At 32.8% G+C, this 27,571-nt stretch overlaps 1 protein-coding gene across 3 annotated transcripts in view; it reads right to left on the reverse strand.

Moving 5' to 3' along the window:
* The window catches only part of PIK3C2G (phosphatidylinositol-4-phosphate 3-kinase catalytic subunit type 2 gamma), a 275,531-nt gene that overhangs the window by 24,947 nt on the left and 223,013 nt on the right, over positions 1-27,571 (reverse strand). For all 3 annotated transcript variants that reach the window (XM_039882575.1, XM_039882574.1, XM_039882573.1), the window contains 2 exons: positions 24,372-24,480; positions 9,381-9,456 (listed from right to left, as the gene is read on the reverse strand). In XM_039882575.1, coding sequence (XP_039738509.1) covers positions 9,381-9,456; positions 24,372-24,480 — 185 coding nt within the window. The remainder of the gene's footprint in view (positions 1-9,380; positions 9,457-24,371; positions 24,481-27,571) is intronic.

The following is a 27,571-nucleotide window of genomic DNA, read 5'->3' on the forward strand; positions in this document are numbered from 1 at the left end:
GTTGATATGAATTATTGACATTGAAGTAATTAAAATTGGCATTGAGAGTTTCTTACAACTGAAATGGTAATTGCATATATATAATAAAAATTTCTTCTTTAAAATATCTTGATTAAAATGATTGAGAGACATTGTGAGTTAGAGATACTATGAAATAATTCTGAATGTAGTATTGAAATTTAATTTTATTAAATTTCATAATAAAAATATGTAGTTGAACTTTTGGTATAAACATACTAAAATCCTGATGACTTTTTGATACATAATCAAAATTATATTTGAATTAAAAAGTAAAAATATTATTAGATAGAATCTCAATGTGTTTAAGCAGAGGAGTTTTGATTCAAAGCTAGGAAATTAGCATAAATTTATGATTATATTCTACCCTAAATCTGTCATGCAAAATTAGTAACCAGAGCATCCATCAAAACATGCTGGAGCTCAGAACCCAGTGAAAATTCAGGCCACTAGTAAGTCTTAGTAGTCATGTAGTAATAGTAGAGGTACTTAGTATTTTTAAAACTCTTACTGTATGCCAAATGTTTTATGTATATGAACTCACTAAATCCTCACAGCAAATCTATGAAGTTTGTGTTACCTTGATTTTACATATGAGGAAACTGAGGCATTTGGTCCAATATCATACAGACAATGAACAGTGCAGGGTTAAATGATCTTTTTTTTTTTAAATTTTATTATTAGTTTCAAGTATACAGTACATTGGTTAGACATTTATATATTTTATGAACCGATTCCTCTGATTGTTCTTTCTCTCCTCTGGCTTTACACCTCGCCATTACACTACTGCTGACTGCATTCCCTGTGCCATGCTTCCTACTCCAGTGACCATATATCGACTAATTTGTACTTCTTTAACCCTTCACGCTTTTCTCCCAACCCTCAACTCCCTCCCCTCTGGCCATTATAAATGATCTTTAAATCCTATGTTCTCAAACTCAAGCTGTAAAGGGGCAGACAGCGGGCAATAACCTAAAGAAAGAGTTTAAATGAAAAACCCAGAGAGGGAGAATTTTGAAAACAGCTTCATATGGGCAAGAAGATGCTAGAATATTTTAATTTTCTGCTCAGGTTTGTCTGGAAGATCCAATCGTGCTTAATCTAACCACTGATAGTAACCCAAGAACTGTTAAAGTATTACTGATCCTAACTATAATTGTTTTGAAATGCTTGGATGCATGGCACTACGGCAGCTAATACAATGCTTATTATGCATTGTGTCCATTAATATTAAAAAAAAATTGCAAAATTAACTTTTTTTCTGATATTATGTTCATGATTCAAAAATGAAAATTTGTTTTAAAAGTATACAGTAAAAAGTCTCCCATTCCTAATACCTATCCACCCAGTTCCCCCCACCATTATTTCATTAGTTTCCCGTATATTCTTCCTGTGTCCTCATGAAAGCAAATATGAATAAGTATTTTTATTTTTCATTTTTTTTTCTGCAAAAGGAATAGCATATTTACTATTCTAAACAGAGATCTTGGAGATGTTTTCCTATCAACAAAACAAATCATTTTTATGAATATAGTTTCATATTATACTATTATATGGAAATATTATAATTTATTTAACCAGTTCCCCACTGATTAACAGTTTGCATTGTTCCCAATGTTTTCCAGCTGATACAAACAGTGCTAAATGAATAACCTTGTATGTGTGTCATTTTTTACCTGTGCACAAATATCATAAGATGAATTTCCAACAGCAGAATTGCTGGACAAAGGATATTAACATATGTAATTTTGACAAATGTTGCAAATTGCCTTCCATGGAGGTCGTACCAATTTGCATTACCACCAGCAGTGTATGAGAGTGCCTGCTGATTTGTAACCAAGCTTGTTAATTAAATTTTTGAATTTTTGCCAATCTGATAAATTAAATATGGTATCAGTACAATTTTAATTTGCATTTTTCTTATGAGTGAGGTTGAGGATCCTTTCATTTGGTTAAGAGCCACTTCTATTTCTTTTTTTGTAAATTATCTTTTTATGTTCTTTTTACAATTTTTTATTTGGTTGTTGGTGTTTTTCTGACCAATTTCTAGGAGATTATTATATGTTAGATAATTACCTTTGTCTGTGATAAATTGCAAGTATTTCACCCATTTTGTTATTTATATTTGCATTTTTTAAGATTTTGCTAAGGTGTTTTATATCATGCAGAATTTTTATGGCTTCTGGATTTGTAGTCATAACTATAATAGCTCATTCGCAATTAAAAGGATTTTTTCCCATGTTTTCTTTGTCACAAATATGGTTTCATTATTTACATTTAAAATCTTTCATCTATTTGGCATTTATCCTGGCATATGTGTGAAGTATGCTATCCCAAAAATATATATTGAATTTTCCCCTACTGGTTTGGCCATATATTCAATTCCTGAATGTATTTGACTCTATTTATGGACATTTTGTTATGTACTATTTATTCATCTATTTATGCACTGACACCACACTGTTTTAATTACTGAGGCTTTGTAATGCGTTTTTATATCTGGTCTTAGTCTCACCTCTTTTTTTTACTTTTGCTGTTTTCCTGGTTTTCCTTTGTTTATGAACTGCACAGTTAGCTTATCTAGTTAACATAAATCTGTTAATATTTTTAAAAATTATATTTCAAAATGAAATTGGAACTATCTGACACTTTTATGATGTTGACTCTTCCTATGCAAGAGTGTGCTATGTCTTACCATTTGTTGAAGGCATCTTTCAAATTCCTCATGGTATTTTAAAATTTTCTTCATTTGGTCTTATACATTTTCTGTTAAATTTATTCCTAGGTGTTTTTTTTTTTAACCTGTTATTATAAATGGAGTCTTTCTTCTATTACATATTCTAGCTAGTTGTTAGATAGATAGATAGATAGGTAGATAGATATGTATACATTAATTGGGTAACTGATGCCTTTATTGAATTCTCATCTTTTGTGACAGATATTTAGCTCATTCTTATTTGTCTAGGTATGTGATCATATTACTGGCAGTGTTAATTTCATCTTTTCTTTTCCAAAATTTGTGCTTCTAATTTCTTTTTATAACTCCAGTTAGTCATTTCACACATATTTATTGGCCTATTATAGACAAGACTCTGTTCTAGGCCCTTGGAACAGATTAAAGAAAGTTCCTCTTGGCATTTGTATAGCAGCAGGGGGAGATACAAAAAAATGATGAATATAACAAATAAGTAAAATTTACAATATGCTGAATATGATAAATGATTAAAAAAAACCCTCGAACAAGATAAAGGTGTTAGGGGCTACCAGAATATGGGGTGGGTGCAATTTTAGATGGGATGATTGTGGTACTTCTCATTGAGAAGGTAAATATTAGCAAAGACAAGAAGAAGGTGAAGGAGTGAGTCCCATGTTGGCCAGTGCTTTCAGTGAAGATCACAGGCATAGTGCCTTATTTTATACTTTAGTGGAAATACTTTTCCGCTGTTTCCATCATGACTGATGTAAGCTTTGATTAGCCAAGATAGATACATTTTTCTTATGTTAAGGCATTGCCCATTTATTTTTATTCGAATGTTTTACCAAGAAAGTTTATTGAAATTTTTTAAATGCCTTTTAAAGGTCTATAGAGATGACCATGTGATTTTCTCCTTAAATCTATTAACAGGATAATGTGAATTATGTACTATGTGTATTAAACAATGTTGAACCATTCTTGCATTTCTGGTAATAGTGAGTTATATTTCTTTAGTATGCTGATAGATTATTTTGGCTACTGTTTTTTTTAGAATATTCCATTGATATTCAGAAGTGAGAATAGCCTGTGATTGATTGATTAATTGATTGATTTTACAATCCTTGTAATCCCTGAAGCTATTGGAATAAATACTTTATGTGCTTGATAAAAGTAATATGAAAAATTTTCCTTTTCTCTGTTCTGGAAGTGTTTAAATAACAGTGGAATTATCTGATTTTTAAAGGTTTGATAGAATCCCACTGGAAGTCATCTGAACATGGTACTGTTTTAAAGGTAGATTTTCAAAGCTTTTTCTATTTATTCTATCAAAATTGATCTTTTCTGGGGTGAGTAAATTGTTTTCCTAGAAAACTATTTCAGATAGATGAACAAATTCTTTTTTCGCAAAGTTGAAAAAAGTAGTCTTTTGTATTTCTTTAATTTCATTGCTTTCTATGGTTACTTCTTGTTTCTCCTTTTATATTTTGTTTATTTGCATTTGCCCCCATTCTTTTGATTAGATTAGCTAGAGGCTTCTATTTTTGTTTACTTTTAACTTCCAGATTTATTTATTCTACTGTTTTCTGTGTTCTAACTCATTTATCTTTATCTATTTTTTCTGTTTGTATTCTTTTGGTTTGTTTTGTGGCTTTTATTCCAATATTCCAATTTTACTCTGAGCATTGCTTTATCTTTCTCCCATGCTTTCTAACATGTGTATTTCATTATTGCAATTCTTTAGAAATTTTGCAATTTTGGTTTGTAAGTCCTTTTGACCCTAGAGTAGTTCGAGAAAGATTATTTTTTAAAATCTCCAAACTTAAGTATCTTCTAGTTTTCTAAATTTTTCCAATAATTTCCCACTTTATTGTCTCACGAGTGGAGAATATGTCTATAGTATTTATATTTTTAAAAATTTATTGAAAAAATAAGAATAAAAATTTATTGAAATTTGCTTTGCAGCCTAATACATAATCTGTTTTCATGAATGTTCTATGAGCATGTAAACTGAAGAGACATTCTCCATTCTCTTTTTCAGGAAAAAAGAGTCTGAGGTAAATGAATCAATTTTCCTTATTAACTTTTCTATTTAGTTTTTCTATGTATCTACTTTGTTTTTCCACTCAGTCTTTCAGAAATCAAGAGAAGTGAATTAGAATATCCTACTACTAATGTAGGGGATTTTTGTGTATTTCTTCTTGCATGTTTCATAACTTCTGCTTTATATATGTTGCTGTCATATATTTGATATGTAGTCAATACTGCTCATATCTTTATTGAGAATTATACTCATCATAGTTTAAAGTTCCTTTCCTGTTAATTCAATGCTCCTTCGACTAAATTCCACCTGTTGTTTATTAAGATTATGATCTCTGGTTTCCATGTACTTGCATTTACCTAATATAAATATGCCTAATTTTAATTTTCAATCTCTTAAAATCATTTTGTTTTAGGTATGTTTTTACATAAAGTATAGAGTTATGATTTAAACTTTTATTCCAACTGGAAATTTTTTTTCTTGATAGATGAGCTAAGCTCATTTATACTTATTGACATAATAGAGATGCTTTCTCTTTGTTCTAATGGTTTTATGTTATTAAAGAAACATAACATTTTTGTTTCTATGGTTTTTAAAGAAAGTTTTTTACTAAGTAATTTGTTTTTATTTTTATGTACTTGTGATACTTAGGAAAGGTCTTATTTTTGTTCTAGTGGTTACTTTTATTCAATATTCTTAGACTTTTATTTCTTTTGACAATATTTTTTTCCTAATAAAGTAAAGGTAAAATTAGTGTGCAAAATCTTTCTAGCTCTACATTCATCTACAACTCAAATATATTCAATGTTGTTATCTTTCTTATTATTTCTCTAACATTCATATTACATATGCTAAGATTTTTTATTGCTTGTTTTGTTAGATTTCAGTGATATCCTTTGACACCCAGAGATGAAGTAAAGTCCTCTTTCATCTTTTTTTCTTTTCCTTCCCACATCAGCCACAAGCAAAAATCTAAAATAACTTTTTAATTAAAAACATGAGATTATGTGATACGATATAGCAAAATGCATAATATTTTAAAGCTTTCAACTGAAAGTTTCAAAAACAACTTAATACAAGTAGTTACTTCTCAGTAGTTCTAGCTTTCCACTTCTTGTCCTTCCATATGATTAAAATTTAAATTGAAAGCCTGGGTAACATGCTTCAACTTATAGACAATTGATCTTGGCTCTGCCTGAGCAAGTAGCTAAGACATTAACCAGAGAGACCCTGCCATGGAGACTGCCTGGCTTCAAGTTCACTTTTAAATTAACATTCAAATTGGAGGTAGTGATGTGAAATAGTGATTGAAAGCTCTGCTTGCAATCATTTGTAATTATCTATGGCATCTAAACATGCTCATTAATTCATTCTCTTAACCCTGATAACTGTTGTCTTTGATTATGTTCTACTTCATTACCTATGTTATTGTTTCTATACCTTGACAAAAATCTGTCTTCTGTATGTCAGAGTTGTATTCTGGTGGAGGATGGATAATTTTTTGTGTGTATGTGGAGGTATTATTTGGCATGGGGCTATACTAATTTTGAAGGAGTATACAGAGGATCATGTCATTAGAGGGTTAAAAGATATATATGATAAAATCCAGCAACTTTCTGGTTAGTTTAGTGTCTATAATATTTAATGTGATAATTTGTAGATTTTTTTTCCCATGTGATATTTCAGGAGAATTCTAGTGGTTGGGAGGCATTGAATTCCTCATACCAGGACGTTTCCATATGAAATAGTGAGTGTAGAAGGAGTAACATGATTTTGGATTTAGGTTTCTTTTCTCTTGCCCTTTTTATAAAAACAAGTTATCTAGGTAGAGAATATCCATGTGTCTTCCACTGTTGTTCCTTCTATCAATCATTTATTTAGTAATTATTTATGGAGCATCTAAAGTAGGCCAGACACTGTACTAAGCCCTGGGGATACAATGGTAAAGAATACAAACTGGATTATGCCTTCATGGATTTCTAGTCTGTGAAGAAGCACACAAGCTATAATCACCATTGCAATAAGCGTTCTGAAGAAAAACATTATAGGAGTGTAAAGCAAATAGGTAAGATCTGAAAGATGCAAAAAAAAAAAAAAAAAAAAGAATGAAGAAGGTGGAATAGGTGTCAAATGGTCCAGGCAGAGAAAATTGCATCTGTGAGGTACTGGGGAACTTGTCAAAGTTGAGGAATTGAAAAAGGACATTAATCAAGTTGGGGAAGGGCCTGATATTAGATTGAGAACGGAAATTGGTAGGTGCCAGATTCTGCTGGGATGCCATCATGAAGATTTTAGTCTTTATCCTAAGATCAGGACCAGCTACATAATTTGTGAGGCTCAGTGAAATAAAAATACAAAATAAAAACGGGGTCCATTTAAAAAAAATTATTAAGAATTTCAAGACAGTGACAGCAGAGTATTAAACCAAGTGCAAGACCATTCTAAGCACCGTGCCCTGTGAGACTGCACAGGCCACAGGCCCATGTAACTGGCTCTGCCTAAGGGCAATGGGAAGCCAAGAAAAGTGTTAAGGAGAGAAGAGAGATGATTGGAATGGGCATTTGAAAAAGATAAATTCTTTTATTGTCCAACCAAGTCATATTATGTAGTGTGTAAAGGCAAAGGAATGTTACTACCTCCCAGATCCAGGATTACCAATTATTATCAATATGATCTTTATAAGTCATGTGCCTAGACATAAGTCTTCAGAGTCCATTCTCTCAATGTATTAGTAAGGGTAGTAAAATGGTGAAGTCTGGGATTTTTGCTTAAGGTCATCCTATGTAAACCAGTATTTTAATACACTTGAATAATTTTATCCTCTAATGATGTGACAACATAAGAGCAAAGTTTCAACTAAGTGACAAAAATAGTGCTTAAAGTAAATACTGTGCTTCCAGTTTAGAACCAACTGGTCCCATGACAAAGGTATTAAGAATTCAGAAATATGAAAGGAAATAATTTTAAAAATATAAGAAGAAACAACTTTCTGCTAATCTTTGTCATTGTGATGATTTGCATATTCTGATTAGATGTGTTTTAATATAATAGGCTGTATTTCATACACAGCTTATATTTAAAAATATCGAGAATCAAATATTTCGTCTGTCGTAATTGCCAAAGCAAACTATGAGTATTGTATAATGTAGTAAGAAAAAAAATCAAACTAGAAAATAAAGAATTCTCAAACAACTATTTTAGTTTTTACAATAATAATTCCAATTTTTTGTGTGTATATATGTTTTAAAACACCTTACAGGGAAATACTATAAGCAAATTGAAAATTTGATAATGATTCACTGTTTATTTTTTTGAAACACAGAGAAGTAATTTTTTTAAGTACATTAATGATAGAATAGAGATCAGCCTAGTACCTTTTTCTTAAGTCTTACATCTTTAGAAATCTACACCTTTATGTTTTATTTTTTTAATTTGGTTAATTCAAATATATAAATATTAATTGTAAAAATTCTCCCCAGGCAATAGTATTTTTAAAAAGATAATTGTTAGATATTTGTGAATTATGATAATAAAAACAATATATATTTTTTATTATGGACATCATTCTTTTTTAGATATGTGCTATAAAATGTAAGAAATTGCTTTATTTACTAACTATTGTTCATGGTTTGGTTATATAAGCCAAGTATCCTAGTGATGTTAAATGAGTAAAATGTAGGAGGAATGAGAGAGGTACAATCCTCCTATATTAATTTAGGATTTGTGAATGCAGAGCAATGTATAGTGAGGAAATGGGAACCTTGATTTAAAGTTACTGTCAGTCTAAGAGAAGGAAGGCAGACACAAATATAAATATCCAATTTAATACAAAATTACATTATGCAACCTGATCTGATTGTATAGAACTATACACCTCAGGGATGAGTAACTAGGATGTCAGATACAAGCAAGAGGCGATAAGCAGACAGGCCTAACCTTAACGGTAGAGAACCAGAAGGTGGATTGTATAAAATGAAGATGGAGAGTTGCTAAGGAAGGAGGGGTGAGGTCTAGCAAAATATAGGTTTGCAAATCTTATATGAGTATCAGTATTGGATGGCCACTAGCAATAGAATTATATTACGAATACTTAAAATTGATAGGACATTCAAAAAGAGTCTCTGACAATATAAAATAAACAAGAAAAGTTAATTAGAATTTGCACACATTTGTCAGAGAATAGGGTGGATAATTGTGCTGGGTTAGTTTGAGATCCTGTTAATAAAAGAAGGCTTCATGAGAGAGGTGGAGTAATTAGCACTAGATAATTCATGATCATTATTGTTGCCTAATATTTTTTGTTGCTTTCTAAGATGCCGAGTAAGCTGCAGGACTTACCTACATGAGAAAACAGGAACTCCATCTCAATATACGATTAATTAAAATGAGTTAATAGTGTATTAGCGCATAGTTATTATAATCGGACAAACATATCTGAGTTTAATTTAACTTGAAGAACATATTCTAAGAGGTTAAAAAGCTTTGGAAATGGTTAGAAAAGACCATTAAAGCCCCACTCTTAAAAAGTGATTTTAATTTGAAAATTGAGAAAAAATAGTTGTGATAATTTTTGCACAATTATATTGAAACTCAATATTTGTTTATAGTAATAATGATGCAATTACTTGCCTAGGTCGAAAGGTGATGACTCTTCAGCTGTTTGTTGCACAGGCTCAGAGAGGAAAAAACTAAGTATACAATCACTCTGAAAAACAAGACAAAATATTTCTTAACATCTTATATTTATTTATTGCTCCTCTACACTGGTATATGAAAACATTGACCCAAAATATACAATTATTTGTTATATATATACCTATTATAGATTCCATAAAGAGAAAAACATATTAGTAAGTTTATTTAGTGAATGTTATAATTTTACCCTAAGTTAAACCAATCTTTTATGAGTTGGGATGTCTGATTACATTTCTTCAAGGAGCTCATGTGTGCTCTGCTCTTGAAGATTACCATAATGTTTACATTCTTGGATTTTACAATTATGCATGAATCTCACACTTTACTTTTCTAGATAATGTGTACCCTTGGACAGGGCTTTTGGAGAAAAATTAATCTCAGTAGGACATAGATGTTTACTTAGTGAGTAACTATTACTCTTCCAGGTTCAATTCTAGGAATGCTCACTGAGTACTGACCACACCAATGTTAGGGGATATAAAAAATAGAAAGATTCGTAAGATGATTTCCCTCTTCAGAACATAATCTAATGGAGGAAATAGATTATATAAAATGTTGATAATAGAAGTTTTAGTTATATATATTTTTAGTACAGAGAAGTGAGTGTGCTTCTCTATTAAATTGGAATGATCACAAATTGACATTTAATCGGGGTTCCAAATGAATGGGCTAACTGGTGAACCTGAGAATAGCTTTTCCTTAGTGACACTAGCACATATTTTGTTTTAAGCCATTATATAACCAAAGCAGTCCTCTCCATGAGGTCCTACATTAGTATCTAAAGGACACCACTAAATGATTATTTCTACTGGCTACCATAGACTTATGTCAAAGCTGCCTGGCATTTCTCCCTGGCCACCTTTCTCTCATTCTGTGCAAAGGCTCTTTCAAACCTCCCCCAGGAAACATACAGATTTCCAAATCTGACTCCTTTTCTGCTGATGATTTTGTTGCCACTTTAGAGAAAACAAAAGGCTGATGGAAACTCCTGTGTGTCCTGCCACAAACTCTAAAGACTCACAAAGCCATCTTTTCTTTTTCCTTCTAGTATAATGAAAGAAGTGTTTCTCTTCCCATTTGTTATAAGATTGTATTCACCCCAAATTCATACGTCGAGTCCCAACCCACAGTACCTCAATACGATCTTATTTGGAAGTAGAATAATTGCAGATACAATTAGCTGTTAGGATGAGGTCATATTGATGGAGGGTATGCTCCTAATCCAATATGACCAATGTCCCTCTAACAAGGGGAAATTTGAACACAGCTACTCATAGAGGGAAGATGATATGAAGAGATCTAGGGAGAAGACAGCCATCTATAAGCCCAGGAGAGAGGCCTGGGACAGATTCTTCCTCACAGCCCCAGAAGGAACCAACATTGGAGACACTTTGATTTTAAACTTCCAGTTTCCAGAACTGTGAGACAATATATTTCCGTTGTTTAAGGCACCCAGTTTCTGGTATTTTGTTATGGCAGCCTTAGCAAATTAAGATACTATCCAATCCTGATCCTTTCATCTATGACCTGGATTCAATTCCTTCTCAAGAACCCTGTAGAATAACTCAACCATACTTTAGTTAATGTTCACCTTCTTCCTTTCTTCCTCATCATTATAAAGTATGGTCAACTCCACTCTAGCAACTAACAAACAGATGAATCAAACCAAATAAAATATACTAACACATAAATAATATCGACAATAATGCTGCTTTTGAATCCTGTGTTACTTTTCTCCTCAGCAAATGAATTTATGAGTAGAGTTGTCAGCACTCATATTGGTTCCATTTCTTCAACTATTACACACTTTATGATCTGTCACACTCAGGTTTTGCCACTGATTGTCCTCTGAAAATGCTTTACCATCATTTCTAACAAACTTTCTCTTTTTTTCCAAATCTGATGGAGATTTTCTTGGCTTATATAAATACTCCATTTTTAGTGAAATACTCTCATCTGCTTATGATATTACATTCTCCCAGTTTTTCTCCCATTTATTTTGCCATCTCTTAGACTTCTTTTAATGATCCTTTCTTTTTGCTAATGATTTAAGTTCTAGTGACCCTCACTTCTAGGCCCATCACTCTTATTACCCTAGCACATTCTTTCAAGGTGATGTTGTCTTTTGGTGGCTTCTGTAATGACGCACAAATTTAAAGCTTTGTCCTAGATACGTCTCCTGAGCTTCAGCCTTCTGTATCAAAATGCAATAAACTATTGAAGTTCAGTAACTATTTGGCTCCCTTGACTGTTCTAAAGACAATTAAAACCAAAAAGTGCACCACTAAATGCATTTTCTTTTCCCTCAAATTGCTACTTCTCCTGTGTCCAGGCTCAAAATAATGTGTATCGTTTTGGACTCTCCATTCTGCCTCATCTCACACATCAAATTAATTGTTAAGTCCTATGGATTTCACCTCATAAATATGTCACCTATCCATTTCTTCCTTCCAGGTATACTGCCATCTTCCTAGTTCTAGCATTATCAAGTCTCATCTAAGTTATAGCAGGAGTTCTCAACCCTTATCCTGCTACCCTTTACTCTAATTTGTTCTCTACACACTGTCAAACTAATCTTTCAGAATAAAAATTTATTAACTACTTAAAACTTGGCAGCAGCTCCTCATTGCTTTTAAGAAAAAAGCAGTTGGTCAACTGCTTAACAAAGCTTGTAAGACCTCTTGTAATTGGGATCTTGCTCATTCCCCAATCTTCACTTATCACTATTTCTCTTCTAGTACTTTATGCTGAATTATGCTGAATTATATTTATTTCCTCAAGTGTGTCATGCTACTTTCTCATCTTCCTACATACTCTTTTCTCCATCGTTTCCACCCCTATTCACCCATTTGCCTAAGGTTTATCACATGCTCTCTTTTCTACTCTTGTTAGCCCAGTCTTCGAGATATCAAGAGCAGAGATTATCATTTATTCACTCTGCTCAATAAATACTTGTTAACAGAAATAAACAGATCTGTTGTCAGATATAGAATATATTTTTTTTCTAATGCAAATATGTAGCAGCTTTATGCATCATTGTAAATTAGTTAATTACCAATTTTGATCTCTACGTATTGATTTCTCGTGACCTTGTTTAATAAGAATCTATCCTCAAGAAATGTGTCTATGTTCAGGGAGCTGATCAAATCATGTTTGTTCGTTTATTTTTTTTTTATTGAAAGTTTAAAGTTAAGCTTCAGTTCCTGAAGAATTTGGTGAAGGAAATTTGACCTTCTTTGCCCTTTTGACAAATAGTCAATTATTCTTCTCTGGCAACATTTTTGAACCTCATTGCCCAATGGTTATTAAACTTCAGAAGTAGGAAGAATATCTTCTCAATTAGTGTCTGAAATGTCACCACTAGCTAATTATTCCCTTGTGTTTATACTGTCATATCTTTGAAATCCTCATTTGTAATTCCAGGTGTGGGTGACATACTAAATACTAAATCCTTAATGTAGCAATACTGTTTTCATTCTTAATCTGTTTCTACATGATCCAGTGTCAGTGGAGAGAAAAATCAATAAAAAAATGAAGAGGGTAAAAAAAGTAATATCGCTGGGTCTCAAAAAAATCAATTAAAAATTTTTCTTGGATTGGGCTTTACTTCTGTGCCTGACTCCTGCAGCTTTTAGCACATTGCACCACTGGATGGTTTGAAGAGTTATAGAAATATTAATGTTACAGTTGTTCTCATTAATAACCTGGACCGATGTTCTCAACTGGATTTGTACTGACCTCCAAGAAATGTGGCTACATTTAGTTGTATAGATTGTACACTGAGCAACTTTAGGGTGCCATCTTTACATTAACTATAATTCTACTCAGCAGGGATCCCCATATGTAAGGGTGCCAGTTATAGCAAATAACAGAGGATGTCCATGCAATATTTAAAACATATAGAAAATTATTTTTTTATCTCAAATTCAAATATAACTGGGCAGCCTACATTTTATCTAGCTACCCTACAGTATGAGATGTTTAGAAAATGTGTGGGTGTACTTTTGGTTGTCTCAATGACTGAACGGTAAAGTTGACAATTAGTGGGCAAGGTCACTTATCATGTCCTGAAATATGTAGGAGATTCTTACATTATGAAGAATGTTGCTTTTCTGCTTAATTCTTCAAATTGTCATAGTTTCCCAGAGGAAAAAAAAAATGAATGTAACTACTTTACTCTAAAAATGAGAAAACCGAACACCAGATAGCACAAGTGGTTGACTAATTGAAATTAGTACAAAAAAAGACTGATGGGGTGTGGTCAGTAAGCCCGGGCCCACTTGTTTTATCACTGCCCATGGCATGCAAGGCATGAGGGAATATGAGGGACAGATAGGAGATGTGGCTAGAGAGGGCTTCATAGGAGTTCTAGAGCAATGGTCCCCAACCTTGTTGGCACCAGAGACCGGTGCTCCTATGAGAATTTAATGCCCGATGATCTGAGGTGGAGCTGAGGCGGTGATGCTAGTTCTGGGGAGCTGATGCAAATGCAGATGAAGTTCGCTCACTTGCTCACCCGCCACCCGCGTCCTCTGTGTGGCACGGTTCCTAACAGGCCATGGACCAGAGACCCCGTCCAAGGGATTGCTAGTCTACTGCATAAGTTTAAAGCTACTGTGATTGATGAATTTTAAGCAGAAAACATCATGATTGGATTTTTTTTTTTGGGGAAAGATGACAGGGCAGCGTTGTGGAAGAAAGAATAAACAGCAGCCATTCTTGGAGAATATCATCAGCAAAATTCCTCATATGCTCAACATATTGTATTTTCTGAGCCGTCCATTCTGCTTTCTTTTTAAGTCTCTAAAATAGTAGTTTTGCTGTCTTTCTCATTCCCTTTATAATCCTTGTCCTGGTGGTGGTGTAGATATCCTTGCATCTCTTTGCTCTTTTAACTTTCACTCTTTCTCCCTTTATAAAAGTCTCGCTTTGAATATCATATGTACTGACCTGGTTGTTGCACTTGTCTATTGATTTCTAGGTCATTGGCATTCATTTCTTGAACATTTTATACTTCGGAACACTGTCATTTTCTCTACTAATACTCATCATAACTTACTGTTATTGTAATATTCATACAAACCATCCTTCCTTATGGTAGATTCTTTATTTTCAAACTCTTTTCTTGTCCAATGCTCTTGTTCCTCATTCTACTCAGCCACTCACTCCTGTACCCTTGATTTTGTCTTGACCCGTGACTGAAGCCTTTCCATTATATTGATTTCTAACCTCCCAGTCTAAAACTACCATCTCTCCCCATTCCAGCTCATGCCTTCTAGTTATAAAACTCAAACCATCTGTTTACTTGAAGACTTTTTCGCTGGCCCCAACCCCTTTCATATTCTCAAGTCCTTCTTTGGCCAATTCGGATCCCATGGTTGAAATAATAACTCCTTTGCATATTCCTTTCAACTCCTTTGGCCCTCTCTCCTTTTATTTTATTATTCACTTGGCAAAATACCCAACTCTGGTTACTCTCTGCCAACTCTGCAGCTATAAAAGGCCTGCTGAATACTGCTGGAGATAAGAACTCAACCACACTTATTGGTCTTGCTGTTACCTCATGCCCACTACCCTCAAGTTGGTGTTCAGGATTTTCTGGCAATTCTACACTTATCACTAGTCTATTTATTCTTCTACTCACCCACAAGACTATTTAATACCTTATCCTTACTCAAAATGCCAACACAGTTTCCCTTTCTTTCAGTATGCACTTTCTTCTACATACTTCTACACTTTCTTCTGTTATTTGGGTGGACTGTCTGTGTTATAATTTGAGACTGATTTTAGCACTAGATCCCATGCTCTCTTCATTACTCAAGGTCATCACTCTGGTCTCTGGTGAAGTTCTCATTTCTCCTTGCATCATCAAGTTTTGTTTCTTCAGTGGATCTTCCCACCAGCATACAAATATGATATAATCTACTTCAATAAACAAAATTCTTGACCTACATTTCCCTGCACACTATTTTTTCCTGTTCACCCTTAGAGCAAAGCTTCTATAAGGATTGTTTTCTACTTTCTATCCTAAATATCTCTCCCCATATTCTTTTTTGAACTCATCCTAATTGGTTTTTCCCCCTAACACTCTCATCAAACTGTTCTTGGTAAATTAACCAATGATACCCATTTTGCTAAATTCAGTAGTCGCTTCTTAAATTTTGAGCCATTAGTAACATTTGAAACAGCTGATCATTTCTTCTTCTTTGAAATCATTTCTTCTCTTGGATTCCAGGCATTATATTCTCTGGTTTCCAACAGCGTGCTCCTTCTGTGTCCTTTGTTGATTTTCTTCTGTCTTCTCAAACTTTACAATTGATGTGCTGTAGGATTTAGTCCTCAGACTTCTTTTTTTTATATTTACATTTTCACTCTAAGTAATCTCATCTAGTCTCATGGCTTTGAAAAACAATTATTTGCTGACAACTACAGGTATTTATATTTTCATCCCCGCTTGTCCCCACAACTCAAGACATTCAACTTTTCTTTTGACATCTCTACTTAGAAGTCTCATAGACAATGCACACTTAGTGCATTTAGATCCAAACTACTGATTGCCCCTGTTCCCTAATGGTCCTCCTACAGTTTTCTCTAACACAGCAAATATTCAATCAATGCAAGTTTGTATGGCCATAAAGGTAGATCCTGATTGGTTAGCGCTTTTGCCCTAATGGTTGTTAAATATTTGAACCATTCTTTTTATGTAGAACATTATATAGTTGGTGAATAAATTAATAAATGGTTGGGATTTGTCGTGGAGACATTAAAGTTATTGGTCATTGATATCAATAGTCCAGGTAAATGCATTAGGCTATATTAAATGCTGCATGAGGTTATATATACATACATATATATATATTTTCTTTGTCAGGTTAGATATTTGCCTAACTAATATGAGATTTTTAATATCTAATAATGTATTTTTAAATTAAAAATGCATTCAATAAAGAGCAAATTAAAAAACCTATTGAGCAATTTTAAATTAAAATCTGTATCAGCTTATTTTGGTAAGTTCAGAACTCTTATTAATGTTTTGTTTACCATTTATATTATGAAGTCATTTGTAATTTAAAATCATTGATTTTTTTTGAAAGAGTCGATCAATTAAATTTGTTGAAAACTTAAGTGTTTTTCCTACATCATTTGAGCATGTTATGTTCTCAAAGGCCACAGAGAGTTAAAGTGCTTATAACGATCAGAAGTGATGTAACACTGAGATCAATTTTTTCTTTCTTTAAAATAATACATTAAAAATTCCCATTTATTAACGGGCCAGCCAACATCTAGAATTGGCTGCAAGATTTAATTTTAGTGAGTTAAAACAGTAAGCTTAATCTATCAAACACCATGAAGTGCTGTAAAAATGTGAATTTAAAAATGAATTCCCATAAGAGTTTTAAATCAAAGTTGAACGGTAATTGTATTTTATTGCCTTTTCATGAAGTAGCTTGTCAGAATGTCCAGTCTATAATGTAGCTCAACCCATTATATTCGTATTGGAGTTACATGGAAGAATGACACTGTGAAGAATAGTGAACTTCTGAAGAATCTTTTATAATTCCCCTTCTAAAATGTCATCAGCATTTTACCAGACTCTGAAAAATAATCTTGGTTTTACTGATGATACACATATGACATTTATCCTGCCTGCAACATAATTTCAATCAGCTCCAAATAAGAAAAGAGCAATGTAGTGACAAATGTAGTAATTAACATCTGGGTTTAGCAAGCAGGGAACAAGAAACATATGTTCACTATTAAGATAGGATTTACCCATTTGGATTTATTTTGACATTTGATTTTTGCTTAAAAAAAAATCTTTGCTTAAACCTTAAGCGAAATCATTTTTTCTTTTAAGAGACTTGTAGAAATGAGCAACGATACCGAGAAGGGCTGAAAAATCACAGTTAATATGGCTTTAAAATTTTGAAAAACACCTGTTGTTTGTATATCTCAGCTAAACTCAAATGTGGGTACAATTTGTTTAGGTACTGCAATCATTTACTATAGCTGTTATTACATGTTCATATTGCTCTTTATACAGATCTTATTCAATTCATAGCAGAATTCCATCATAACAGAGCAGAATTTAAAGAAGCAAAAGGATTTCTTGTTATCATACTATAATTTCCTTGTAGAATGAAACTGCAAACATTGAAAGAAAAAAAAGAAAGTTCTATCAGTTTGAGAGAAGAGAGTAAAACGAAACAAACAGAAGCTAGGTAAATACGAGACTAGGGTTTCTAAACTGATGCTTGCAATCAATTAGAAGAGATATTGGGATAGTGTACAATTATGGTGTACATTTATGTCTGTCTCCATATAATCTGTGTAACGAGTATTGTATCAAAATCCATTACATTCCTTAGGAATAAGGAAAAGAAAAACCCAAATGTAGTAAGTTATTAAAGTTTTTATGAGGCCACCGGCACATATTAACGTAGAATATTGGCAAAGAATTTATCTCTTCAGGGGAGCATCTGCATCTGATTCAGCTTTCTACTTTCTAGAGTAGAATTTCCTAAACTTGGTCAGGCATCTGAATCACTTGGGTTCTTAAAAAGGAACACAGATACCTGGATATCACCTTCTACCTGTAGAACCACCATCTCTAAGGATGGGACCTCAGAACATACTTTTTAAAATCTTCAAAGTTATTCTGAAACAGCTAATATGCCTGTGCAAACATTTAATCATTGTTGATTTGACTTTTGCTAATATAGCATTGCTTTATTTTGTACTATAGAAAGGACAACTGAGAAATGAGATATAGGTTTTACATCTCATTGTTGTTCTCTAAATACTCATTCTGTACAATTCAATTAAATTAATTAGTAAGATGTTACTGTACAAGGAAGTACACTTATAATACCAGCTATATTTTGTGTAAAAATACTCTGGGACAAAATAGGATTTCCTCCTTGGAAGTTCAGTATTAGAAGATGGCTGACATATTCTCACTGAGAACATTTCTAGCATCTGTAATTTTACAATAGTATCTCATGTTGAATGATATAAATGTTTCTTGTTTCTCCTCCTCTCTCTATTTTTTTTCCCACTCAAATCTTAGACCAAGATAAAAATAATATAGTGTCTAACATTTCTTCAGCCTTCTTTTCTCTAATTACTGACCAATAGATATTAAAATGACACAAAACAAAAACATCTTTTCTTGGGACCTTTACAGTAGTACTTTAATTTAGCACATTAGGAAATGTGAATATGATGAAAACTGTGAGCAACATGTCTGGTGGTTTTGTTCATCTGTCTCTATGCAGCAGTGACTATGATGGGCAATGATATTCATTAAACCTTGCTGTACTAAATTACACCTTTGCAAGTCTTCTCTACCTGTATATACCTGACTCCTTTGCTTTCCCCTCTCATAACAGTAATCTGCTAACACTTGAATCCATCTTGTGGATAGATATGTTTAGGAGTTCCCTATTGATGACCTGCTACCATATAAAGACATATCTCAATATTCATCCTAGTCACACTGGGACCAGCAATCAGAAGCCTCTCCACTTTGCACTTACTTGCCTCTACCTAAATAGGCCAAAGCTTGATGCTTTAATGGTTACTAGATAGTTCGTCAATTTACCTGAAAAAGTATGTTTAAGAGAGCTTTAGTATAATCAGTAAGGCAACCCTTGGCATGCAAAGATGATAATCCTATCCACCATTCCCTCAACTTTCTCCTCCATGGACAACTGCCATACTCATGTGGCCCTTGAATATAGTATAAGTGAATGGACATGACCTTCAGAGAATGTCAGAATTAGTAAAGAATATCAACATGTCAATATTTTATATTCTTGAATATGCAAAGAAAGCTTAAACTCAATGAAATAAATTAAGTTGACTTGATCATCCTTTATGAATATGGCCAGGCAGTGCTCCTGGGCTTGGTACTAGGTAACCAGTAGAGCCTGTCTCTGAGCTGGCAGCTAGCAGGACTCTTAAGATCATTTTCTATCAAGCCAGAGTTCTCTGGCATGGGGTTCATGTGGGACTATACACTAGAGTGAGGAAAAATATCAAAATTAAATTAATATTTATTTTATGACATAATTTAAATTTCTTCCAATTTTTTGTTTTTTTTTCCCTATGACTTTTAAAACCTTTATTACTTATTTGCTTAGTAGTTCATGGATAAAATGTATATATAAATAAATTATGTTTTGGAAGCATTAGTTAATTTTTTTAAAAGATAAAACTGGTAAGATATAATAATAAATAAGAGATCATGGCTAAATACTTTTCTGTTGCAACCTTTCAATCTCTTAGGTTTTAAAAACAACATAAATCCTATAGGTTAATATATGCTAATGATTCTGTTATTATTCATTTAACAATATTTACTTAGTATTGATGAGTTCGTAACTGTGCTACATTTGAGTAAAAATGAATGCATATAGTTACTGAGTTGTTTAAGCTACTGAAGGAAAGCATGAAACCGTAGTGGATGCTTTGTCCTTGCATCCTGTCCCCCAGTTTCTATTTACTAACTCCTATTTGCTCTTTAATAACAACTTGAATGCCATACTATCTGGGATGCCTTCTCTGTCTCACTCGGAATCCAGTTAAGTATATCTCCTTAAGTGCTCAGGCACTTGTCCTTTGACACAAAAATAGCATCTCTAGCTGAGAGTCTGTTAACCTGGAAATAATATTGTAGCACAATGTTCTTGAGTCCATATTTGCTAAAAATCAGTAATATAATAAGATACTTGAGTATCTACTATATTGGAGGCCAAATCCTTAGGTTGAAGATAAGTAAGTTAACTAACTATCTGAAGATGTTATAAATAGAAGGGCAAAATATAACCAAAAGAAGCAGAAGAAAGGAAATAATAAACATTAAAAAATGAAAAAGAAAAATAATACAATAGAGAGGGTCAATAAATATTCCATCTCATTCTTTGCAAAGATTAGTAAAATTCATAATCCCATGATAAGACTGATGACAAAAATCACATATGTGGAAAATGGAAGAATATATATCTGAGAGCCTATAAATGTTAAAAAGATTGTGAGAGAATACTGTAAATAACTCTATGCCAATAAATTAGCAAAAATTCCTAGAGAACTATAATTTAATAGACCCAAGAAAAAATAGAAAATGTGAATTTCTCTATAACTCTTAAATAAATTAAATCTCTAGACCTACATGGCTTTACAAATTAAACAAATAAAACCACTTTAAACTCTTCTAAAGAGCAGGGGGAAAAAAGCAAGGTTTTTTATAACTAATAGCATTATGAGGCCAGTATGTTCTTGATTCTGCAACCTGGTAAGGACATTATAACAGAAAAACTTCAGGCCAGTCCCTATTATAAACAAAGCTGAAAACAAATGCTGAAGAATATGTTAAATCAAATCCAGCAATTCATAAGAAGAATAATATGTCACGACCATGTGATGTTTATCCTAATAATTTTCTTTAAAATGAGAAAATCTATCAATGTAATTCACCACATTAACAGAATAAAGGAGAAAAACTATTGATTCTGGTTGATAGTCGATCAGCCCAATAGATTCAGAAAAAAACATTTGATAAACTGAACTTTATTTTTATTGTAATAACTACTGGGAATAGAAAGAAACTTTCTTAAAATAATAAAGATACCTACAAAAGCCTACATACTTAATGAGGAAATACTAGATACTTCTAAATATTAGGTGACAGAATAACACAAGCATGTCCATCATTGCCTCTTCAATTCAATATATATTGGAGGTCCTGGAGAGTAAAAAATAGCAAAAGAAATATAATATATAATTATGGAAAGAAAAAATAAAACTTGTTATTTGTAAACAATATGATTGTAAGTGGAAAATTCGAAAAACAATACAGATAAATTATTAGAATTAAATGTAAAGTTAGTAAGGTTGTTGGGTATAATGTCAATATATAATATTAGATACAAAATCAGTTGTATCTAAATATTGATGAATAAGTAAAAAAGCAATTTTAAAAAGGTAATGTGAGATATCTAGTATAACAAAATATTTTTAAGACCGCTATCAATCTATTATTGAGATTTTAAAAAAAGATTTAAATAGGTACATGATAATGTATTCAAAGATATTAGGATGCAGTTTCAACTAAAATCCCAGTAGGTTTTTGCATGGAGTTAATAAGATAATTTAAAAATTTACACGGAAATGCAAAAGTTCAAGAAGAGCCAAAATACTATTTAAGCATAGGATGAAATAGCAGGACTTACTCTGCTAGATATCAAGATTTATTATAAAGCTATAGTAATTAAGACTGTTGGCACAGGGTAGACAAAGAGATCATTGATGTAGAATATACGGCCCTGAGGTAGACACATACTTAGATAAATACTTAAATTCTTACAAAGGTGCGAAGAAAGGGAAATCTTTAAATAGTGTTGGAACAATTCAAAATCTACATTGGAAAAAAGTCAGATGATTTTTATCTCACACCATGCACTAAAGTCTATTTCAGATAGGTTGTAGGTTTAAATGTGAAAGAAAAAGACAACAGACTTCTAGAAAATAATATAGGAACCTGTGCTTATGACATAGAGGTAGAGTATGTTCTTCTGATCATATAGGAAAATACCAATACATTTTACTACTACATTAAAATTAAGAGTTTCTGTTCACCAGAAGACATAATAAAGAGAATGAAGGGACAAGACACAGAGTAGAAGAAAATTATTACAGCATATTTAACTAATGAAGGACTTCTATCCAGAATATATGAAGAAATACTATAAATGAATAAAAGAAATCAAGTAATTAACAGAAAAAAGGCAAGAAACATGAACTGGCACTTCACCAAAGAGATATCCAACTGACCAAACAACATATGAAAAGGTGTTCGAGCTCATTAATAGTTAGGAAAATACAAATTAAAAACAAAATGAGATGCACAGTCACCAGAAAGGTCTAAATTAAAAACACAGACAATACCAAGTGTAGACAAGGTTGTGGAAAATTGGAACACTTACTCATTGCAAGTGGGAGATTAAATTGGTCATTACCTATAAATATTGAACATTAAGCATATCCTAGAATCTAGAAATTCTACTTCTAGGTATATAACCAACATGTGTGCATTAGGAGACATACATGTAAAACAATGTCCATACAAGCATTATTTGTAATAATCCCGACTTGGAAACATTCCACATATCTATGTAGAGAGGAATCTACGAATGAATTGTGATACATTCATATAATAGAATACTATACAACAATGAAAATATAGGCAGTTTAGAGGTCTATCGCTGTCTTGTTAGTTTAAACAATAGTCATTTTATTATTGTCTCTCAGTTCTGGGGTTTGACTGAGCTCACCTATGGTGTTTTTACTTGGGGTCTCTAACTAGTGGCAGTCATTTGGTGGTTGGGGCTGGAGTCATTCACTCACAAGCCCATGAGGCTGATGCTGGCTGCAGGCTGGAAGCTCAGCTGGGCACCAGAATGGCTCTGTTTCTTGGACATCTCTCTATTTGATCTCTGTGTTGTTCTCCCACTTGGTAGGCTCCTATAGTGAATATCACAAGAAAACTCGGAAGAAACCGCATGGCCTTTTCTAACCTAACTTGGAAGCCATGAAGTGTCACTTCCATCAAATTCTATTTAATGAGACAATCACAAAGGTCCTCTTGGGTTCAAGATGGGGGACATAAGCTCTCTTATTGAAGGGAGGGTAGCGAAGAATTTTCACACATTTGAAACTATGCATTGTCACATGGGTATTTCCATCATCAATAATCCTTGAACTGTCCAATTTTCTATTGCATATTTTTTCTGGATACATGTTACATTTTACAGTTTAAAAGGCTACAATATAAAAAGGAACATAGTCCCAGTCTAATAAAAAGGGCCAGAACCTCTCAAAATGGTGAGGGACATTGTTATTCTTCTTATTTTTTTTAGTTGAATACTCTCTAAGGCTTAGCTTTAATGCTCAACAACCTGGCCCTGACCTTCTCGTTGGCTTTAACCTTCCTCTCACAGCTTCCTCACAAGAATGCTGAGACCTAACTGAATTGTATCCTTGAACTTTTCCCTATCTCCCTATGATAGCATAATGGCTCTCCAAAGATGTCAACACCCTGTTCCCCAGAACCTGTGGATGTGTTACCTTACATGGCAAAAGAGCCTTTGCAGATAAAGTTAAATTAAGAATTTTGAAATGGTGAGATTATCCTAGATTATCTAGGTGGGCCTAATGTAATCACAAGGAGGGTCAGAGTTAGAGATGTGATGACAGAAGCAGAGATCAGCCTGTGCCATTTCTGGGTAGGTTACAAGCCAGGAAATGCAGGCAGCCTCTAGCAGCTGAAAGCCAAGGGAATGGATCTTTTTTCTGGTGTCTGCAGAAAGAACCAGTTCACTAACATCTTGAGTTTAGTCCCATAAAACCTATTTTTGGATTTCTGACTTTCAGAATGGAAATAAAATAGATTTTATTGTTTTAAACTACCAAATTGGTGGTAATTTTTCACAGCAACAACAGAATCTAATATGATCCCCCGCCACCCGCTTTTATTTCCCAGTCATTACCTTAACTATATTGTTTGATTCTACTCAAAACACTTTTTTAGGACAACTCTTTTAAATCCTACCTGGTATTAAAGACCCAGCTCAGATGTTCTCTTCTCCCTGAAATCTTCTTACCTTCACAGTCAGAAGTAATTCTTAGTTCTCTAAAACACCAGGGCACCTAGCAGCATTGATAGTCCATTTTTCATAAATTAGTTGAGACTAAAGTGCTATACCTTTTTTGCTGTTCTAGTTTCCTGTTCAGAGATTTTACAAATATTGGACATGCATATTTGTTAATTGACTGTAGAACAAAAAAGAATGTTATCATAAAATATAATAAAATATTTCCAGTAATAATTTACATTTTATGCAAAAATATAAAAGCATAACATACATTTGCAACTTCGTATGATCCATTCAATATCTGTTCCATGTAATGATTTAGATCTCTGAATCTTTTGTGATCTGAATTTGTAAAAGGTAAGTGCCACCAATGAGGAAACCTGTTTAAAAAGAAAAAAAATGTGCATTCATTAGTTTGAAAATTGGCCTCTGCATCTCAGATTGTTCATGAAGTTATAGTTGCATTAGAAGGCAGGACCAATGAAAACATTTAGAAAACAAAACAGAACACATGATTAATCATGAGAATTGTATTAACGTGGCTGTGGTCACTTGTGTTATTTTAACTATCACTAATTAATACTAATTTAATCTAACATACTAAATTAATATATATGTTCCTTTTTACTGTATTTATGGCAGACCACACATTTTGTTCCTTAAATACATGTGAGTGATAATAAATACTTTCTGAAGTTAATAATTCATGTTTTCAAAAAGGTCAGATTTTATCGTTTCTTCTGGGTTCACTGGAGACATTTCTACGCTAACTGAATTAAACAGTCTATAAAGTGACATATACTTCCATCTGGTCTGAGTCTTTTCGAACAAAGTATCATTTTCTCCAGGAGTCCGACCTGTAGAATTTCCTCTGTACTATCTGATGATATATCTTGATGGGTTAGACATTATTAAGACCAATTATTAGGTGGGTGACCCGTTAATGGTTAGCATTTGGCAATGCATTTTGCTGGTTAAATATATCATTTTAGGAACTGCCTGGCACTTCCTCTGACTGCAGTCTTGCTCTGACTCCTTCATACTTCTGCTTCTTGGATATAGACCTTTTCTCTAGGAAAGGAGCATGGGGCATAGTGAAGCGCTGTCAACAAACACACAAAAGTATGTGACGGCTGTGAGCCATGCCATCCACTGCTTCCTGTTGGAAATCTCAGGGAAGTCCCAAGTAATATGTTTGTGTATTAAAATAATTCTTTTATTTTAAAAGTCTCTTGCAGTTCTAAGGCTTAAAGTATTAAACATTTTTATCCAGATTTAGTTGTCATGAAAATTAGGACAATACACAAGGAATCAAAACATAGAATGCATTTGATACATAGATGGATTGGGCTGGTTTTAAATGCTAATTTGTGTATCTGTGGATGAATTTTCCTTTGCTAAAATAAAATGTTGATATTTTATATAAAACAGAAGACCATTAATTCTGAGGAAGATTTTCATGCCTCTGTACTCTTGGAAGGTATCCAGAGCTACAAATAGTCTGATGTGAAGATCACTTTTATATGTTGTGATTTGAATTTTATTCTTCATTATTCTAACTTTCTGATTATACTTTCCAGATCAGGTTTAGTTAACTTTCATAGGGTTTCTCTTAGTAAATTCAGGAGTCAGAGGAAATCTTGCCCTCATTCTTCCTTTACACGCGTTGCTGTAAGCCTTAGCTCCTTTGGAACAGTTAGCATACAAATATCGTTTGGGGCACATAGGACTAAATGTTCTTCTCTCCGCACATTGCTTAAATAGTTTTAAAATCAATTTAGGCACCACTACCAGGCAGTAGATGTTGAGCAAAGAACAATCTTATCTAAACTGAAAATTGAGAAGAGGCATATTACAGAGTTTATTAACACTTTTAAGGTTTTGCAAGTTATCAATATGTATTGGAGAGATAAAAGTGTACAACAGAGATGTTCTTGAAACAAAAAAGGACAGCTATTTAACAAGGATTAACATACTTCTAAATCATTTATTAGTGGGGTATGATGGCAGCCACCGATGATTAATTCAATATATGCAGCCAATCTGAATTTTTTTTGCTAACGTTTATTCTTTCTCAGTATTCTATCATATATTTTTTCTTGGTAATGCTTAAAGCTGATATTACCTTTAAGAATTTCTATAGTGACACTCTGTTCCTTCCAATTTCCTGAACATGTTCTTTTTCTAAATTTGTCGACTTCCCGATGCTTAAAGAATCTGTATTTCAAAATTTCTGTGACATCTGCAAGTATAGTTTTTCATGAATGTGAACTAGTCAGTTTTCAATATTGCACAATATCCCTCTATCGACTGGTATATATACTTAGCTTTATATTTTGGAAATTGATTAAACCCTGAAAGCCTAGTAAAAATCTGTATGTACAAAGTATGTCAGGTCATGTATAGACTTTCACATCGTTAAAGGACCATTTACTTAACAAAAATCTCAGTGTAGACAAAATGACATTTGGTTTATCGATATGCACATATTGGTGCCAATATCTTAATTTCTGGAAATTCATCCTTTTAAAGTGAAGATACACATTTTATATACCGAAATCTATGACCTAGAACTAAATTTGGCTAGTTCTAAGTGATAAATTTTAGGCTTTAACAGAAGTTATTTTTATTATTTTTTAGTTTGCTTGCATTTAATATTTTTTCCATTATAACATAAATGAAAGAAGAGATTTTCTGGACTAGTGGTTACCAGAGTGTAGGGGATGGGGGAGGATGGAAGAGGTAGACAGAGTAAAGGGGGTCAAATATAAGGGGGTTGGAGGAGGGTGAAGTGGGTAAAGGGGATCAAATATATGGTAGTTGAAGGAAACTAAACTCTGGGTGGTAATCACACAATAGAATATATAGATGTCAAATTATAATGTACACCTGAATATTATATGATTGTATTAACCAACGTTACCCCCAATAAACTAAAAATAAACAAAATAATTGTTGCTAAAAAAATTAAAAGAAAAGATTTCTTCAAAATGAGAATAACAACAAATTATATTTAGAAAATCCAAATTAAAGTTAGTAATTAATGACAACAAAAGTGAGCTGATTTTTAAATTTTACTAATATACTAAGTGATGTTAAGGAATTTAATTTTGGGAGGTACAGCAAATAAATATATTAGAGTTTTTATTGTAATTATTTGTTGAAAGAGTAGATCTATCCAATTTAGTTCTGCATTTTCAATTTCAATTTTACTTTTATGGAAAAAACTAAAAAGATTAAATTTTAAAACAGGCAAATACAACAATTTTCTTGATAACTGATGAAAAAATGAAATCTGTTCTGAATTTTTCTGTCTACAAAATCAGTGGCCGGAAGCAAACAGAAAATTGTAAACCTTGTTCTGTTTTATGAGACAAAAAGTTCTTTACTCTGAGAGCAATACAGATTCTCTGCGGGGATCGGTTCAATGGCATTGGAGTCAGAATGCTGTGTTGCCCACAAATAGAAAAT

This window comes from Pteropus medius, unplaced genomic scaffold, assembly GCF_902729225.1.
Source record: "Pteropus medius unplaced genomic scaffold, Ma_sr-lr_union100, whole genome shotgun sequence".
Taxonomy (NCBI): domain Eukaryota; kingdom Metazoa; phylum Chordata; class Mammalia; order Chiroptera; family Pteropodidae; genus Pteropus; species Pteropus medius.